Genomic DNA, 19,937 nt, shown 5'->3' on the forward strand with positions numbered 1-19,937 from the left:
CTCACCACCCAGAATTCATGACTATGCCACTGCCCGGTAAATTAAAAGCTTCATCCGTGAAGTTAGCTTCCTGTTCACCACATAGTGCTTCTAAAACTGCTACTGCTGCACCAATTCATTGGTCAGTCTCTCGGGCATCTCTACCCTCACTCATGATCAAGACCCTGAGGTACTTGATCTCTTCCACCCAAGGCAGCTGTTCTTCTCTCGCATGAAGAGAACAGGACCGTGAGGACAAGATTGTGACCTCAGATTTGAAGATCCTTATTCTCATTCTCACTGTATTGACGTTTAGCTGTGAACCATCCCAGTGTGACCAGAGATCATCATCTGAGGTGATCAAGGGGGACAGAATCTTCTGCAAACTGAAGAGAGATGAAGAGGGCAGAGATGACCCATTAGGTCCTCAAACTTAATGCCCTCCAAACCTCAGCTGTGCCGTTCTTGTGTGTCTGTAAAAATCATGAACAGCAATCCAGTGCCCACTATGAGTAATCTTGATTTACTTCTAAGGACACAAGCACAACTTCAAAGTCCATGAACACAGAGACAAGATAGCAAGCAGGAGTGACTCCACATCCTCCTGTTCTTAATACATTTCCACAAGATACCATGGCTAGACAGTCAGGAGCTTCTTCCAAATCCATAAAGCAGAAGTGGATAGGATTGACAAACCCCCATTACACTTCAAGTTAAGTGTACAACGACCAATAACTTGTCCACCTTTTCATGGCCAGAGTGGAATACACTTTGCTTCTTCTGAACCCGAGGTTCTACTATCAGGCAAAGTCTCTTCATTACAGTACCCTAGCATAGCATATCCAGGGAGACTGAGGAATGTAACTGCTGTCAAACTTGGCCTTTATTGTAAGTCACGTGACTTTTGTGACTAAAAAGGTGAGCACCTTGCTTTGTTCACCTGGAGAGGCTGAGCAGTGCAGCTCATTTTTCCTCACCAGACAGCTAAATGTTTCCTATAAGGCAAATTGTGGCACTAAGTAAGCAGAGTTTACATCTTCACATGGGGCTGAAGCCTCTTAAGAGTTTAACTCTGGTAAAAGTTACAATGGGAAACAAAGCGGCAGATTGTCAGAAATTTCTGCACCTCCAGGCTCTCACAATGAATAAAACATTTAAGAGTCACCCGGTCATATTTTGCTTTGCCACTTTTACTTTTGCTCACAAGGACATCTCATCTTCATAGGTTTCTCTGGTCTACTGAGCCTGCCGGTCCAAGGAGAATGTTCACTGTTATGGTTTGCTGTGTCAGCGTGAACTGAAGTATTTCCAACTTTCCCCATTACTCTTTTTGGGTTTGAAATTAAGTGTAAACAAACAGAAAGTGGTCCCTCTTGAAGTCTTTTGAATACCACAAAACCCAGCATAGGGACACTTGAATGCAGCAAAGACATAGTTTGCCCATAATAGCCATCTGCCTAAGGTCTTTTAGACATTGTGCTCCTTTCAACTCTCTTGAAAAGGGCGTCTCATCCAAATGGCTAACATCCTTTTGCCATCTTTTCAACTGACAGCTGTCGTCAGCCTGTCCATCCAAAACTGAAAGTTTTATCCCTGCTTTGCCTCATTTCAGTACCTGGTAGTTCGGAGAAACCTTAAAGATAAGAACAATAAGCTGACAAGCTGGTGATGGAGCCTCACTGTTCATGTTTATACATACTGCATTCAAGTCACAAATACATGGAGGAAATGAACCTTCAGAATTAAAATAGTTAACACCGAAAGTCACTGACCACATTGACAGCTGCACCCCTAAAATATACAACACATATTAAATGGCAGCTGATAGATAGATAAATAAATAGATAGATAGACGAAATGCACTATATAACAGATAGATTAGACAGACAGATAGCTAGATGAAAGGTACCATATAACAGCTAGATAGATTAGATAGACAGATAGATATAAGAAAAGCATTATCTGATAGATAGATAGATAGATAGATAGATAGATAGATAGATAGATAGATAGATAGATAGATAGATAGATAGAGTGAAAGGCAGTATGCAATGGATAGACAGTCTGATTGTCAGCATGGCACAGAGACACACTGCAGATTTTTTGTACCATCTGGGAGCTGTTTGAGACCACTGCCCTAGACAGGAAGTCAATCTGCTGTCTATGTTGTGTCCAGGGAGCTGGTCAGTGCCACTGCCTGGATGGAATGCAAAGGAGCAATCTGAAGTTCCTGTTTGGGATGGAGAAGTGAAGGTGGCTAAAGGAGAACTTGAGACCACCTATTAATGATCCTGTCCACAAGGGAGCAGCAGGAAGTAACACTCAAGTTGTAGTCAAACATAGGTGTTCCTACTCCTTTAAGTAGATGGCTTTATACCAACCAAGGGGGAGTGACCATTGATCAGCCAGGTGGCCATAACTCCAGAAGTAGTCAAGGACTACACTTTAATAGAAGCCACATTCCCTCAGTCAGGTCAGCTTGGAGTCAGGAGTGAAGTGGAGGTAGGGGCTTGCTTGGCATGAAAGTGGAAATAAAGGAGAGGATAAACCCCCCACCCCCCCCAAAATACCCTTGGTTAGATAGTAAATAGGAGGTGGAAAATGTAGGCTAATGACAAAAAATTGTGACCTCAGGCTTTAAAATGGCAAGTGTTTTTTGTCCTATCTTCATATAACCCGTGCCCTGTACCTTCCTGGAACCCTTCTTCCTGTAAGTAAAACCCCTTGTGAGTTGCCTGTTTGGTGTCTGTAGGTCATTGTTTTTTTTGCCCACCACACACAATAGATAAATAGGAAAGGCACAGTATGATTGATAGATTATATATATATATATTATTCATAAGATAGATAGAAATGTGTAATATACTAATACATAGGTGGGACCTTCTACTGTTCTTTTATATTTGTATGCCTGATCATCTGGAATAACAGACAGCTACACTAAGTAAGCAGAGTATGTGTGACATACATATTGATGATATGAAATGGACAGAATTACCACTACAGATGTGTTTTTCTTGTGATAACTTTATTTGCTCCTTTATATGATGTTATTGTGTTTATTGTATTTCTGCGATTTAAGAATTTTTTTTAGTGTTAGTGCAAGTACAGGAAAGCATTTCTTTATTTGCATATGTGTGTATTGGGTGTGTTTGAATACATATGTGTGTATGTATATTCAGTGTGTTTAGTTTGTTTTATTTATATAGTAGGGGGCTCTGTCCCCTTGCTCACTTCATTCGCCAACCCCCGTGCGGGCCCTGTGCATTCGTCATTTCCCGGATCTGCCGCTTGTGATGAATCGCACTGTGCCTTTGGATAAACAAGAATGTCAACTCTGTCTTTAATATTTCCATCTTTCGAAACTATTATTGCTGACAATTCATCACATGTTGGTTTATTATATATGTGAGCGTGATCTTTCAGATTCATATAGAAATTCAAGAAAACTTCTTTGTCTATGTTTTTCAGATAAATTTCGTGTAAAGTTTGATACTTTTGGACGTATGGATTTGTATCCATTACTGGCTGTAGAATTTCTAATATGTCCGATCATTTAACTCTTATCGATTCTATGTTGCATCGCTTCTCCGTGATCATAAATATAAACCTGACCAAATTGTGGTTTCTTTGAAATTAAACCTGTAGTAACTTTAATTGTTTTGTGACCACAGATTCTCATAGCATATGGTCCTGAATCGTGTAAATCTACGTTTTGAGCATTGAATGATGCAAACGTGAACAGATTATTGTAGATGCGGATATTTTGCCTGTAGTGTTTGTGAATTTCACTTTCACAAAATAACAAATCTTTTATTTCTCGCGGATACACCTCTTCATTAGGAAGAAACACTACTTTTCCCTGATGGCAACACGAATTAGACGATCTACAAGTCTCCGACTTAAACTTTAAAGCCAAACAATATCTATATACTTCTGCCATATCATCTATGTCCATATATTCAATCTCTTTTCGTTGTTCCGTTATTTCACCGAGTAATAATTTCTGTTTGTTTAATGCTAATATGATCTTTAATATCAGTTTTTTGAGACTTTCGAATTTTAGTACTTTCATAATCACTAACCTACTCTGCATGTGTATCGCGCCAACGTTTTTGAACCTCTTTACGACGTTCTACTTTGTCTTTTCGCCCCCACTTGGACCTGTTAGGTTTTCATCTCCATGTGGTCCGCGCTGATTATTACTTTCTTTATTTTCCGAATTTGCACTTAGATTATTATTGTTCTTTTTTGAATCCTTTTCTCTCCAATGCTTTTGGCCCTTTCTTCTTCGCTTAGTCGTTGACATTTCATCTAGAACGTATAAAATTATTGTCCAGAAAAGGACTACATCAAAGGAGACTAATAGATTGTATGTCTTGTATTAAAATGAGGAAAACGTAAAAATTTATAAGAGCTGAGAGCACAGGAACTGTGTCTGAAAATAGCATTCACACGAATGAGAGATGAGTGGACCGTCGGCCTGGTTAAATCACTTGGCACAAAGGGACTTGAAATTATCTCTCTGAAAAAGTCTCGTCTCATCCCAGGGTTTTTTTATATAATAGTATATATATGCAGATTATTTTTGTCTGATGCTCTTTACTGAGTGTAGACTCAGGGTGCTGTAATACATTCACAGGTAAATGCAATTACAAACTTTACAAATTACTAATTCTGTAATACACATAAATAAAGATACAGTACAGATTTGTTTAAACACAGTCACTTCCACACTGAATAACAAAAGTGAAACCTAACAATATCTGTCCATTAATACTAGCATTGAACTCTGGCCATTTGCAACATAGGAAAGGAAAACAACAACTCAAGTTAGCAGAATCCCTGGGGTTCACAGTCAGTTAATCATGGAAGATTACGTGCGCGAAAATGAAGTACAAGCCTATGTGTTAATTACATTGCAATGCCATGCATATGCAGGTGGTGCATTTCATTTTGGCACAGCTTTATGGTGTCATCATTAACAACATAATAAACCAAAGGAGCGATTTCTTCTCACTAAGGGGTGCAAATTTCTTTTCAGTTTCAAATGCAATACAAAATCATATCCGTAGATTGCGTATTACAATTCAAATATTGCATTTTTCTTAATTGCTGCTTGGAGTGCATTGCATTTCGATTCAAGACCACGCATTAATCAGCCAAAGCAGATTATAATCAAATGACCAATCAGCATCAAAAAGTGAGGCAAGTGGAGTCAACAATTGGGATAAGAGACATTCTACTGCTAAACAATTTTGTGCTCTGTTGGCGAGCAGACATTTCATTAACGTGGAGTGATTAACCGAAACGGTGACGAGTATGTTTAAGATCTCGCTGAGAAAGTTCATTCCTGTGTTAAATTGTCCAACTAATGTGTTATGCTTGCCTTATATGCTGCTGTGCTATTCTTCTTCGACTAGTCCTGACCGATAAGTCAAGTGTAGCAATAGTCTGTATGGGCATCCCCATCTGCAGGTATTTATGGCCCATATTTAGCGGAATATTGGTGCACAGACACCCCGGTTAATTATCTGCATGCTTCAGGCCATTAGCTCTTGAATGTGTTCTAAGGATGTTACAGTAGCAGTTAGAAATTCTGCTGCTGCTGCCGCTTCTGGCCATCTCCAGCAACCAATCAACAAAGACGAGAGTAAACTAGTCATTTCCATCATCAGCTTCCACGTGTTCAATAAGACGGCGTATTAACTGCCTTATCAACTGCCTGTTCGCCCTCTTTAGTGCTGGGTGAACACACTCAAGACTGGCATGCCCCACCTCTTGACACTGATTGGACAATTGACTGATATTCACTTTTGGCATAATTAATGATGAAGTGGTGGTCTTGAATTGAAATTCAATACACTTGGAGCAGCCACTTTTTCTTCTTTTTAGTTGTGAGGTGCGATTTATGGACATGAAGTAAAATGCAATATGCTTTTGTATTACATTTTCAAATGGCATGAAAAATTACATGCTGTGGTGAAAAGCAATCGATCATTTGTCTGATATGTGTTAAATTATGAAACAATAAAACCATCTTCTTCTTCTTCTTCTTCTTCCAGCTGCTCCCGTTAGGGGTCGCCACAGTGAATCATCTCGTTCCATATCTTCCTGTCCTTGTCATCTTGCTCTGTCACACCCACACACCTCTATGTCTTCTCTCACCACATCCATAATCCTTTTCTTAGGCTTCCTCTTCTCCTTATACCTGGCATCTCTATCCTTAACACCCTTCTCCCAGTATACCCCTCATCTCTCCTCTGCACATGTCCAAACCAATGCAGTCTCGCCTCTCTGACTTTGTCTCCCAACTGTCCAACCTGAGCTACCCTCTAATGTCCTCATTTCTAAACTTGTCCATCCTCATCACACCCAATGCAAATCTTAGCATCTTTAAGTCTGCTACCTCCAGCTCTGTCTCCTGTGCCACCGTCACTAGCCCATATAACATAGCTATGAAACAATAAAACCATGCCCACACTAAATTCATCACATGCACATGTTTGGAATGTAGTTAACATGTTGGATTACAATTCATTTTGGCACAAATAATCTTCCATAGTTATTAGGCAAAGTCAAACACGGTCAGTCTTGGCAACTTGAGCCAACTGGCTGCACACCCCCTCCTGATCATACTGCAGTGTAACAGCTCAGCTCTGCGCCATCTAATATGAGCACAGAATCTTTTCATGCATTGATTCCAATGCCTAAAGTATCCCAAGTGTCTTTCCTATGGGCAGGAAAACAGCTTGGAAGTAGGGCAGTGGCACACTTGGTGCCAAAGTGGTACAGCAGGATTCCGCGGAGAGAAACAGAGGAGTGTTAGCAGTGGTTCATAATTATTTTAATCATTTTATTTTTATACAAATAACTAGCAAACAGAGATGCAGTATGCCCAGCTAATCAGCATTTCTAATCAGGGTGTGCTGGCTAAGGTAGTGAGTGTTCAGCCAGGATTAAAAAGCTAAAACTTAACGGGCATCTCTTGTATAAGCAGGAAGATTTTTCCAAATCTTTGGAGCCGTGGAGTTAAACGCTTAAGCTTCTACTGTTATTTCATTAACCCTTGGATGATTTAGTAGGCCGAACTCTTCATGAGCACTGCAGTTTATATGCAATAGTAATTTCAGATAGGTAAGTAGGGCCTCTGATATTTAAATCAAAGCAGATGGACTTGCGGTTGTACCATTAAGCCCACTTTAATAAATGGGCGTGACGATTATTCAAAGTTGGAATTGAAATTGCCTGAGTTTTTTAAGAAAAATGTTTGCATTTTTTGTTTTATTTTTATGACATTAGAGTAATGGGACAGAATGTTAGGGCACAGTCGAGAATATGAGGGTGTTTAGTTGGTGAGGCTAAGAGTAGCATTGTTGCTTTACGCAGATGATGTTGTCCTCTTTGTGCCATCTGACTTAGAGCTTTGGCATACATTTGAGTGATTCACTGCTGGTATGAGGAACGGCACCTCCAGGTCTGAGGTCACGGTGCTCTTTTAAGAGGGGAACAACTGCCTTTAGTTGAGGAGGCCATATATCACAGGAGCTGATTCGAAAGACAAAACTCTCGATTTACCAGTCGACACCATGAGCACAAGCACAAGCACCAGAAATGAGGTTTCTTCATAGAGTGGCTGGCACAACACTTCATGATAGGGTGAGAAGCTCAGTGATTCAAGAGGACCTCAGGGTGGAGTTGCTGCTCCTGGATTACACCACTTGTATGAAAAGGTGCAATATAAATAAATGTTGTTGTTGTTGGAGTGAGAGGAGCCAGTTCAGGTGGTTTGGGCATGTCATTAGGATAACCCTAACGCTGCTCCAGGCACGTCCCCCTGAGGCAGACACAGGACAACTGAAGTCTGTTCTTGGCTACCTCAGTTTTCCCTTTTCTGTGTTTTAAATCTTTTCTTGTGCTCCTTAATTATTTACTTTTGAAGTTCTACATAACTTGTTTTCTTTCTGTTACTCTGCCTACTTCAACCAAAGCAGTTTGTACCACCAGGAGAGGCAGAAAAGCGTAAAGTAAGCAATTTGTCTTGTGGAATTTTGGTTTTACACCTGATTGCTCTTTGGCATTCATTTTGTCTGAGGCTGTGAATACACATTGTGAGAAATGGCATCTCTGCATTAAAGGTGAACTTTGGTATTCTTCAAGTTGAAATTACTCCTTCATATACATTAGTTTGCCAATTGAAATTCTGTTCACAATTTAAGCGTTTTTTATATATTTAAAAAAAAAAATAACTAGCCAGCTCGTGTTTTATAATGGCGCTCACAGGTACAGATCAGGTCAGGTAGGGGAGCATGCACTGGTACAGTGTGTTGCTGCACCCACCCCATGATGAAACAGCTCAGGATCCTGGTTGGCAACCTCCCAGACAGACATGTGGTCCAGTCCCACCACCCAGAAATGACTGGACCTGCCACAGACAGGTGTTACATGGCGTCCCCTTGGCCTGGTCCAGTTGCTCCGGTCCTCAACAATGAGGATCCTGTGAGCCCTCTGGGAATCACGGCACATGACTGTAGTGCCATAACTGACGCTTCCCCACAAATGCAGTTAGTGTGCCTCATTCGGGACTACATGAGCAATCGCTCATTCGACATAAAGTCAAAACAGCAGCAGTGGCCAGGGATTCACCAAAGACACAGTACCGAAGGAGGCCAGTCTTCATCACAAGTCACTGATTAGTGTCCATGTCTCGAAACCATATAGCAAAACAGGTCTCTAAAGACTTGGACCTTTGTCCTTTTGCAGATATCAGGGGCACCACACACCCCTTTACAGCAACCTCATGACCCCCATGCTTTCCCAGTCTGTCAACTGACTTCACAGGAAAAGTCACCAGAGACATGAATGTCATAGCCAAGGTAAGTAAACCCCTCGATGAGGTCAACACTCTCTCTGCAGACAGACACACAGCTATGTCTAAGAGGTCATTAAAGGCCTGGCTTTTTGGTTTTTATCAGGACCCTCACAAGCCCAGACACTCAAACTCCTCACTCAGTCTCTCGAGATCCCCGAACAGAGCCTCCATTGATTCAGCGAAGATCACAGCATTGTCAGTAAAGACAAGATCAGTGAATCTCTCTTTACCAACAGATGCCCCCAAGACGCTGGACCCCATGACCTTGCTCAACACCCAGTCCATGCAAGCATTGAAGAGAGTAGGAGCAGAACACATGCCTGACAAAACCCAGAATCAACTGGAGAGGTTCTGCCTCCACTCCGCACAACACTAACAGTACCAGTATACAGGCCAGCCATGGTATCCAGCAACTTTGGGGGTTTCCCACAAAGTCTCAGGATGTCCCACAGGGCAGCTCAGTCAACTGAGTTGAATGCTTTATAAAAATCAACAAAGGCTGCAAAGAAACTCTGTCGATATTCATGTTTGTGCTGCTTGAGAACCATCAGTGCCAGGATGTAGTCAGTGGTAGTCTTCTTAGGCATAAAACCAGACTGCTCCGGTCTCTGGCAGGTGAGCACATGATCACAGATCCTGGGGACCCAGTAACACATTTTGAAGAAAAGCCTTACAACTTACCAAATACATCCTGTTTGAAGTAGCAACGGTTTTGATTTTCGATCATGTGCCTTCTGCATTCCTGAGGGATACCTATGACAACCATAGTGAACAGAAATAATCCGTTTTATCAGAGATTTTTGGTAGTATTTTCTTGAGTTAAGGATATGTTTCTTGCTTATTTCTCTGCTTGCAGTGGCCGTTGTAGATGGAGTTATGACAGGCAGTGGCGTGATGTGACAAGTTTATGCATGATTACAAAAACAATGCACTCAGAAAATGAAAGAGCAGAGTGTAAGATGGGACAGATTGAAGAGCCACAAACCAGTTATCAACATTTTTAATGTGTGATGAGTCACCGTTGCTGAGGTTATGGTGATAAATTAACTAAGGATGTTTTTGACACACATTAATACCTATAAATCCATAAATACACGATGAGAACGTGCAACCTCCATGTACAACCTGTGAGGCAGGAATGACAGCTCTGCACTGCCCATCAACCTATGCTAAAACTTGCAGACTAAACTTGCTAAATTTCAACCTAATTACACTCTAGTGAATTGGCTTCACTAAAGCGGCCCAAGTGTGTGTGTGTGTTTGCCCTGAAATGGACTATCGCCCTGTCCGAGGTTTATTTCTGCATTGCATCCGATAGGCTCCAGCTGGACCCTGCCCTAGATAAGAGAGCTAGAAAGATGGATGTAATTGATGGATGTCTGTAGTGTCTGTCGAGTTCTTGTCACTTGATTGTATGCTATACACAAGCTCAATATTCTGTTTCACTGAATCACACACATGTATTATCAAGCCAGCAGAAGCAGGCAGTATCTTTGCGCAATAATGAAATAAGCTTCTTTATGGTGAAAGAATATAACTGTTCATAAGTGTACCTTCAGTTATTATTGGCTTGTTGTCTAAGGAACAGGGATGGCAATTCACATCTGAGCAACAACTTTCAATGTCAGTAGTGGCACTTGACAATGACTTTCTACCCCAGAATTCACCTGAAGGGTGCCATAGAGGAAGACAAGCAGTGAAGTGAAGTGCATAGACAGTTTTTGTTTTTTTTTTTATTTCCAAATCTCACAACAATGGTTTGCATTTTCCACTTACTTAAATGACAAGCTGTTTTGAAATATGTGTTGTGAGACTTGCCCGGACACCACCAGTCAGAGACCACATCTTTATAAAAAGCCACACGTTTATTAATCACAAATAATCACAGGAATAACGTCCCAAACACCACACAATGCACACAGCAATTAAAAAATATATTTTTTTACAATATTTAGAAAATGCTGGACTTTGGAACATAGTTTCATGTGGCCAATGCATATCCAGCGTACTATGTTCGTGACAAAATCGCTTCGACTTATCCTTTAAGGGTAAGTGGGGCTCTCCTCCCCCAGTGCTTCAGTAGATGGCACTGTCGTGCAAAACTGAAATCCTTAGTAAACTCAACAAATATGTCTAAACATTACAGACGTTCCAGTCACATTCTTTCAAGTTTCCATGATATGCTCAGTTACTCAGAACATCTTTCTGAAGTGTGTGAAGGTTTCTTTGCGCCTGGCTCCTGTCCTTGGGTGGTTGTACCGTACGAAAAAAATACTAAGATAATAATACGGCAGGATCCGAGACTCAGTGAGAAGGAGTCCGTCCTCTTGGTGATCCCAAGTGGCATCTTTTACTTTTAGTAAGGAGGAGTGCAGACATCCACGCACTGAATCCACTGAGGCAGTCGGCCAGTCTTTGGAAAAATGGGGGCACGTTTTGAATTGAAGAGCCCACTCTCGACCGATGAGTGAGGGGGACATGTGGATCTCCAATTCAAAAAACTCACTCCCATGTGACTTACATTTCCTGCTTTTATTCAAGAATATTTTAGCAAAAAATGCATATTGTAAGCAAACGACTGTGGATTGTGCAACAGAAGTGACATGAGGTTTTTCTTTTTAATCCATGGACATTTTTTGTATAATTTGCCGTTGTAGAGCACTGGTCCCCATTGGCTTCTTTTTAATCATAAACTTGTACTGGATTTTCATACGAATTACTTCTGAACACTTTGAAATCACGTCTGTTGTTTTTGTGTGGCACCTCAATTTACCAATATGAGACCCCACATTTGACACAACGTTCAACTCGTCTTGATCTCTACTTATGCAAGACGTCAAACTCTTTGGGGTTTCCCCCTATTTGTGCCCCTCTAGGCCTGAAAGACTCTCATTTTAATGCTATTTTTGGACCATGTTTTGTGTAGGAAATGACGCTCTTATGACAAACAGTAAACCAAAAACTGTCATCAGCCAAAATGATCAAAAGGACCTGGAAATTGTGCAGGCCACGTCATCTGATCCCCTAATAAGGTTAGAAGAGGTCAAAGTTACTCCTTTTCACAAAATGTTTGAACAAAAATGGGGTTTGGTAATAAAGGCACGTGGAGTATCGTTTGATGCTGCTTCAAGGTTGCTGATCATGAATATGATGATATTTTTTATATCTAAATTTTTCATGTGACACAGAAAATGCTGACCCATAATAACAATTACAAGGAAACCATCAGAGCATATTCTAATGAGTACAAAAATGAGAAATCGACACCAAAACATCAATACACTGTTTGTCTATTACAATTAAAACAGTCCTAGTATGAACGTATGAAGTTTATATTCTTGATTTAGTGATACAGTTGCTGGAATATGAATATTTTTCCATTTCTTGGCACACACACACACACACACACACATATATTCATGTATATGAAGTGTACATGTGGTATACACACCATATCATTTTTATCCATCTGTTTATCCCAGTGTCGTATCTGCATTAGTATGCATATGGTGGGCTTTCCAAACTGAAGGGTCTGTAATGTCACCCTAAATCTCTGGTGAATGCAGACCATCTGCTGTGTACAGTCAGGACTACAGAGTACCCTGAGCTCGCACACAGACACACACACACGGACAGACTGGGTCAGTTTAACTTCTTTGAGCTCTGCACAGAGTGGGCATCCACCTTCAAGTTTGAAAGTAGACCCCATGACCAGCACAGGTTGTGTTCTGGGTAGTATGAACACAAACAAAATCCTGTGTAAAGGAGAAGACTTCTTCTCCATAGTGTGAGCAGCCCTGGAGTTGTACTTCTGGCCTGGAAACTAAAAAAGAGAAATTGAAGCCGCCTCAGAGTTAACCACTTGTGTACACGGGGCCTGGTTAGAGTGCTTCTTGATTGCTGTCTGACTCCGATTACACAAAGCGCTCTCAGAGAGGGAGAGATCTCCTTTCAGTCGTTTCTGCAAGGAGCCATTAGGATTTGCGGAGAGCCATCTGAGGTGAACCATCTTCTCTGCATCTATTTTAGGGTAAGAGATTTCTTAACAATGAAATCTTTTAGCCACACCAGGCACATGCTCTGCAGTGTGCTGTGACCTCTAAATATGGCTTATGTGGAGCTGAGTCTGCAGTATCAAGTCGACATCACGCAGTTTGGTCTGAAACCACCAGGCCTTTCCAGCCAACATGCAGTAGTTCTTTAACCCGGTTTACTTACAATTTGCAAAAATATCATCCAGTTGAGTTCTGAAGGTTCCCAACAGTCGTACTCGCTATCAGACTACTTGGTGATTTATTTCATTTTCATTTATTGTGCTCATAAGAATTACCTTGGCATGCTTTGAAATCCCTCAAGCTTTTTTGCCTTGTGCCTCCTTGCTCACCGATGTGAGAAAACCCCCCATATATGATACCCCACCTGACTTGTCTCAGTTTCCAATAATGGGATCTTTTTGAGGTTCACTCTTATTTTTGACCACCCCAGACATCAAAATCCCTCATTTTTAGGTTCTTTTTTGGACCATATTTTGTGTAAGAAATGACTCCGTTATAGTAAAGAGTAAACCAATAGGTGTCCTCATCAAAAATGGTCAGAAGGACTTGAAGTTGTACATGTCACATCCACCGACCCCAGGGGTTCACCCGCTCATGGGATATGAAGGATCAAAGTAAATTCTTTTCACGAAACCTCGGAAAAAGAGGGATTGGTAATGTAGGCCTGTGGAGTGTCATTTTGTGCCATTTCAAGGTAGACAATCACAAATATGTTCATGCTTTTGATATTTGGTTCCTTACTGGTGGTTCTAGCAACTCCAAAATTTCATACATAAGTATGCTGTTGTCATTTTAGAACATTAGAACAATCTGGACAAGAGCGGGCCATTCAGCCCCACAATGCTTTCCAGTCCTGTGCACTTAATTCTTGTAAAATAACATCAAGTTGAGTTTTGAAGGTCCCTAAAGTCCTACTGTCTACCACACTACTTGGTCACTTATTCCAAGTGTCTGTGATTCTCTATGTAAAGAAAAACTTGCAAATATTGGAGTCTAATTTACCTTTCACAAGTTTCCAACTGTGTCCCCGTGTTCTTGATGAACTCATTTTAAAGTCACCGTCTTAATCCACTGGACTGATGCCCTTCATCATTTTAAACACTTCAGTCAGGTCTCCTCTTCATCACTGTACAGGCTCATCTCTTTTCATCTTTCCTCATAATTTATCCCCTGTAGCCCTGAATCAGCCCAGTCACCCTTCTCTGGACCTTTTCTAGTGCTGTTATGTCCTTTTTGTAGCCTGGAGACCCAAACTGCACACAGGACTCCAGATGAGGCCTCACCAGTGAGTTATAAAGCTTGAGCAGAACCTCCTGGGACTTGTACTGCACACATCAAGGCGCTATATAACCTGACATTCTGTTAGCCTTCTTAATGACTTCTGAACACTGTCTGGAAGTCGATAGCTTAGAGTCCACTAAGACTCCTACATCCTTTTTATAAGCTGTGCTCTCGATTTTCAGACCTCCCACTATGTATTGAAGCCTCACATTTTTACTTTGTAAATGTAATTCTTTATGTCTTTCTGACATTAAATTTCATCATCCTCAATTCTGCCCAAGCCAGTCTGCTGTCCAAGTCCCTCTGTAAAGATTTAACAAATTCTCGAATTTCTGCCAATCCTCCTAGCTTGGTATCATCTGCAAACTCAACCAGCATGATACTTATATTCCTGTCCAAGTCAAATTAAAAATATATTTTAGAGAAATTCATCGTCATTGATTATGAATACAGTGTTATTTTTGAATGTTGATCCTACTAGGGGCTTTAGCCTTCCATGAACCTCATACCACAGGTGATCCACCTGAAGTTAAGCCCATTCAGGCCCAGCCAGTACTTGGATGAGGTGCTGCTGTTAGTGGTGTGGGTGAGGCCATCGGGGGCATTTACTGTGTGGTCTGTGTGTGGATCTCAGTGCCGTGACAGGTAAACTGGGCTGTAAAAATGGTCATTAAAGATCCCTGGGCATCCTCGGAAAAGAGTAGAGTTTATCCTGATGTCCTGGCTAAGTTAGCCAGCACGACCTCGTTCATCCTGGCCCCTAATTTGTCTCTGTCGCCCTTTCAGTACCTAATCGCTAATATGTGGTGAGTGTACTGGCACAAGAATGGCTGTTGTCGCGTCATCCAGGTTGGTGGTTAAAGTGGCTCCCCTCCGTCTATGTAAAGTGCTTTTAGTAGAGAGAAAAGTGCTATATAAATGTAATTAATTATAAATATTATTTTTATCCAAAGGTGAAAAATGACATAGTATTATTACAACTGAGAAAATTTAGACGTTAAATATTTAAATTGAATCACGCAATTTAATATTTCAGATATTTTACACAACTCTTCATGTTTATTATGCACTTCTACCTCCTGAAGTCAGTCCTGACATTTCTTATATGAACACCCCAAATTAGGACGGCTTACACTAAGTATTCAGACTTTTGTGTCTTGTGGTTTAGCTTTGGTCAACGATACGATGACTTCCCAGTTTTTGACTCTTTTCAGCTCTTGGCTGTGTCTTTTCTCCTGGTTGCTTTTCAGAAAGATCTCATGAGTTCTGTAGTGGAATCAGGCCCAGCAATACAGCTAAAGAGTCCCTGGCCCCAGTATATTGTTTTCTATCTGATTAAACCCCATGGTGGTCCCCCCTGCTATTCATCTGCACATAAACCACAAAGAGGCAAATATCTCCTCCCTGTTGTGTCTCAATGCCCCTGAGCAGAACAGCTGGGTTTCATTGCCAGGTCCCATTTTCTTTACAAACCTGCTCTTGCTTCACCTTGGCAGTAGAGCTTTGCTCAGTTTGTCTCTCCAATATGACCCTGTGGCCTTGTGTTTTGATTTAAAGGTTTTGGAACATAACATTAAGTTTGTATAGTTCTCTTAGCCTAATTTTTAAAAATGTGTTATTTTCTTGATGCCACCACAGCACCATTTTGTTTGGAATTTTTGATGACAGACACAGCCATTTTATGAGTTGTTACCATGTGACAACAAGAAGCTGTCTGGTGTAACATCATCACCTGAGAGTATTTAAGGTGGTGTCGCAGTAAGTTCTTTGTCCACATTTACGGGAAATTCAAAAGTACAAATCTTTGTGTGTGTGCGCGTGTGTGTGTGTGTGTGTAGTTACGTATGAAGAGTCTTTTCAGGTAGACAGGACTTGTTTGGTGACCTCTGAAATTTATTACAATGCATTTTTATACAGGCAGTGTGGTGGTGTGGTGAAGGCTTTGAACTTGTGGGTTCAAATCCTGCTATTGACACTGTGTGGCTCTGAGTGAGTCACCTGATCTGCAGGTGCTCCTCTTAGAAAACCAAAAGAAATGTAACCAATGGTATCACAAAATATTGTAAGTTGTCTTGGAGTAGGCCAAATGAGTACATTTTTTTGGATAAGCATTCTTCACTGAGTGCAAGGACAGAGCACTGTGGCTGTCCATTAAAATACAAGTACAGATACCAAGAAGAGAACCAGAATAGAGGAGGGTTAGTAACGGTTTATAAGTATGATGATACTTGTGTTTCTGTACAAATGACCAACAAACCTAAACGTAGTGTGCCCAGCTGATCAGCAGCTCTAGTCAGGGTATGTCACAGTAAAGTCGTGGGTAGAAATTTAACATCTTATTAAAGAAAGAAACATCCTCTAACAAGACAAATCAGTTATCAGGCAGGAGAAAAGCTGTTCATTGTATCTTTTAATTACTCCTTGGCAAAACGCCTTAGAGGGAGCATTCATCAAAAGCAGTCTGTTACAGCCTGGTCAGAATGAACAGAGAAACAAGGAATAGAAGTTCATTTTATAAGCTATTGAATTTACATACAATGTCAATCAATGCAAACATTTACTCTGGTTGGTCCATTGGTTTACACCCAAATGACTTATATAAAATAAAAGTCTATTCTGTTATATTCTGGTTCTTCTTATACCTTTTAGTTGAGCCGCCACCCTTGCAATTTCTGTGCATGTAACAACTGTCCATTCTGGTTCTTTACAGGACTTCTTAGTCATCTTTCAGTACATTTTATTGTTCGCTTCACCTTTATCTGATTTCCAACATTTATTAACCCTTTATGCCATTTCTTTAAGACAAATGCTCTGTCACCCTAAAATTATTCTTCCACAGCAGGCAGATCATTCCATATATTCTGGGCCGTGTAACTAAAATCTTTACCTCCTGCTGTTATTTTATAAATCATTGGAATCTTAAGTAGGCCAGAATCTTGTGATTTTAATTTGCAGTTTGGTTTTTGTAAACTATGATAATTTCAGGTAATTAAATAGGCCTTGGCCACTTACGGCTTAATAAGTTAAAAGGAGAAACATTAGAACATCAGAACAATCCGGATGAGAACAGGCCATTCAGCCCAATAAAGCTCGCCAGTCCTATCCACATACATTTTCCAAAATAATATTAAGTCAAGTTTTAAATGTCCCTAAAGACCTACCTACTACCTGCCACACTAATTGGTAGGATTTTGAAATCTGCCCTAAATTTAACTGGGAACCAGTGCCAGGGCTTGAGGACAGGGGTTACGTGTTTGCATTTTCTAGTTTGTATAGTAATTCTTGCCACAGCATTTTGAATTAATTGAAAGTTGCATAAAAAATTATTAGAGCAGCCAGTGAATAACGTACTGCATGTGTCAACTTTGCTAGAACATTAAAATAATCCGGTCGAGAGCAGACCACTCAGCCCATTTATACAGAAATTCAGCAATGAAGAGAAAGTTCAGAAATAAACACATACATGAATTTCTCAGTATGCTGAACTTTTTAATCTTCCAACATTTTTCAGATTAAAAAAATCTATTGTGGCAAATTAAACTTTGTCAGTCTATCTATTTAATTTCTGGTTAAGCCCCTTACCTCTTGACACCATTCTTGTCCATCTTGCCCTTTTCATTTCTGCCATTTTCTAGTCCATGCTTTTCAAATTTAATCTTTTCAGTCACACTTTGTTGCATCGTAACTCCTAAGAGGGCACACTGTCTGCCTCGGACACAAACAAGGAAATGAGCTAAAATGTATCCGAATCAATGTTCAGAATCCTTTTGTTATTGATGTCCACAAATTTGTGAACTTCCATTTTTGCCAAGGGGGACTGGTGGCTGTGAGGCTAGGGATCTGCGCTGCCAATCAGAAGGTTGCCGGTTCGCATCCCGTAAACGCCAAAAGTGATTCTACTCCATTGTGCCCTTGAGCAAGGCCCCTAAACTGCAATCGCTCCGTCCTGGGCTATGACGTTAATCTAGATCCAGCCCTGCATGTAGGCCCTCCACCCTGCAGGGAAATACCTGGGTGTTGGTGGCAGAATTGGCACTCCATCCACCATAAAAAAACCTCACATTGTTCCACTCCATCTGAACTAGTGGGGTGCTGAGGTGTCACCCGTTGCATGGCTGCACTCAGGCCCTAACCTGGGGTCCTGTGTTGGTTTGTCATGTGGTGGGTGCAGCAATGTGCTGTTTCGGCGCATGCTCCTAACTTCATCCTTACCTAGAGTACAGTTTTTTTGTTTTAAATACATGGACTTGTGGGACAGGGGTAGGTTTACTCAATTTTGTACCCCAGACCAGGAGAATCAGAGATAGGAGAAGGATGGCTGGATGGATAGAAGGATGAATGGATGGATGAATAGAAGGATGAATGGATGGATGGATGGATGGGTGGGTGTGTGCGCATTTTCTTTTGCTTAACCTCAGGCCAGTCAGGAATTGGTCACCACACAGTAGCATGAGAGCTCTGACCAGCAAGAAGGGATTAGCAAACAGAGGGCAAGCAAGCTAGCCTGGGGTGGTCTGAGTCCTCAGTATTCAGCCAAAGACCAGAGGGTTGGATGTCTTTTGCGCCTGCACCAGGAGTGCCTGCAGTGTTAAGGATGATAAGCACCCGCTCCAGACGGGCCCACTGCTCATTACCTCCGTGCCACAATGCGGAGGGGGCGCCCTTGAATCGTTTCCATGTTAGTTCATGTCAGTACATTTTTGGTCTCTCTCTCTTTCCAGTTAAACGGCAGTGGTCAAGTAAAAGTGCCCGGCCACTTCATTTCCTCGCAGATGCTGGCGCCACCACCTCCCCCTGGCATGTCCCGACTGGCATTACCACCCGACACCAAATCTTCCACGACCACCACAGAGGGAGGAGCTAATTCTCCAACATCACCCAGTAAGTGCCTGCGGTTCAAGCTGATTTACCCAGGCTGTACCGGGGGCTCTCGGACCCCGCCATGTCTGAGGCCCTGCCTTAGCTCTTCTGAGCCTTAATGCCGTCCAGGCTGCGCCTTTTGCGCTGGTTAAAAATCGCTTGAGCCTTGCACGTTATTGGGGTGGATTTGAAACTGGGTCCGACTGATATTTTAGAAGAAATGAATGTTCCACGGGTGTATGCTTACTGCATGGAGTTTTGTTCTTTTGTTCTGATTGTCATGTTCCCTGCTATTACATCTGCTCTGCCTTTCCAGTTGTGTGTGCATGACTCCCATCTTCTTAACAGCATCGCAGCTCTAGAAGCCGTGCTGAGAAGAGCAACCAAGTGCATCCCGAGGCTGAAGGACATGATGGGCCAAGAGAATTAAACTTCCTTACTGATCAACAGCATGTCAAACATGACAACAGATCTCTGACACATGATGCTCGCTTTGACACTAAAGAGTCCTTTTCAGTTGATCAGCGTGAAAAAAGTCAAATGAAGTGAGTCAGCGTGGTGTGAAAACTTCCAAGGGGGTGAAGACTTTTCATAGGCATGGTGACTACCTGACCTCAGAACTTACTTGGTCTTACATCACTAGCACCACCAGCCTAGCGATCTCAACTCTGTGCTAAAATAAGAGCCTTGATATAAATGCTGAGGCCGAAGGGTCTTCACTAACCTGAAATAGGAAGCCTACCACGAAATAATTGATTTTTAGGGTCTAGTCTGAAAAGGGCACAAAGCATTTTGTGAATACACAAGCGTAGTGACAACAAATGTTTAGAGGGCCATTACTGTCACGTGTGCAGAGCACAGTGGTGTTCTTACTTACTTGTGCTAACCAA

At 41.5% G+C, this 19,937-nt stretch overlaps 1 protein-coding gene across 7 annotated transcripts in view; it reads left to right on the forward strand.

Moving 5' to 3' along the window:
* The window catches only part of nfic (nuclear factor I/C), a 468,411-nt gene that overhangs the window by 369,373 nt on the left and 79,101 nt on the right, over positions 1–19,937 (forward strand). For 6 of the 7 annotated variants that reach the window (XM_039767143.1, XM_039767140.1, XM_039767144.1 and 3 more), the window contains one exon: positions 18,909–19,068. The exons of the other annotated variant lie outside the window; for it this stretch is intronic. In XM_039767143.1, the coding sequence (XP_039623077.1) occupies positions 18,909–19,068 (160 nt within the window). The remainder of the gene's footprint in view (positions 1–18,908; positions 19,069–19,937) is intronic. 7 annotated transcript variants of the gene reach the window in all.

Source organism: Polypterus senegalus, chromosome 10 (genome assembly GCF_016835505.1).
Source record: "Polypterus senegalus isolate Bchr_013 chromosome 10, ASM1683550v1, whole genome shotgun sequence".
NCBI lineage: Eukaryota > Metazoa > Chordata > Cladistia > Polypteriformes > Polypteridae > Polypterus > Polypterus senegalus.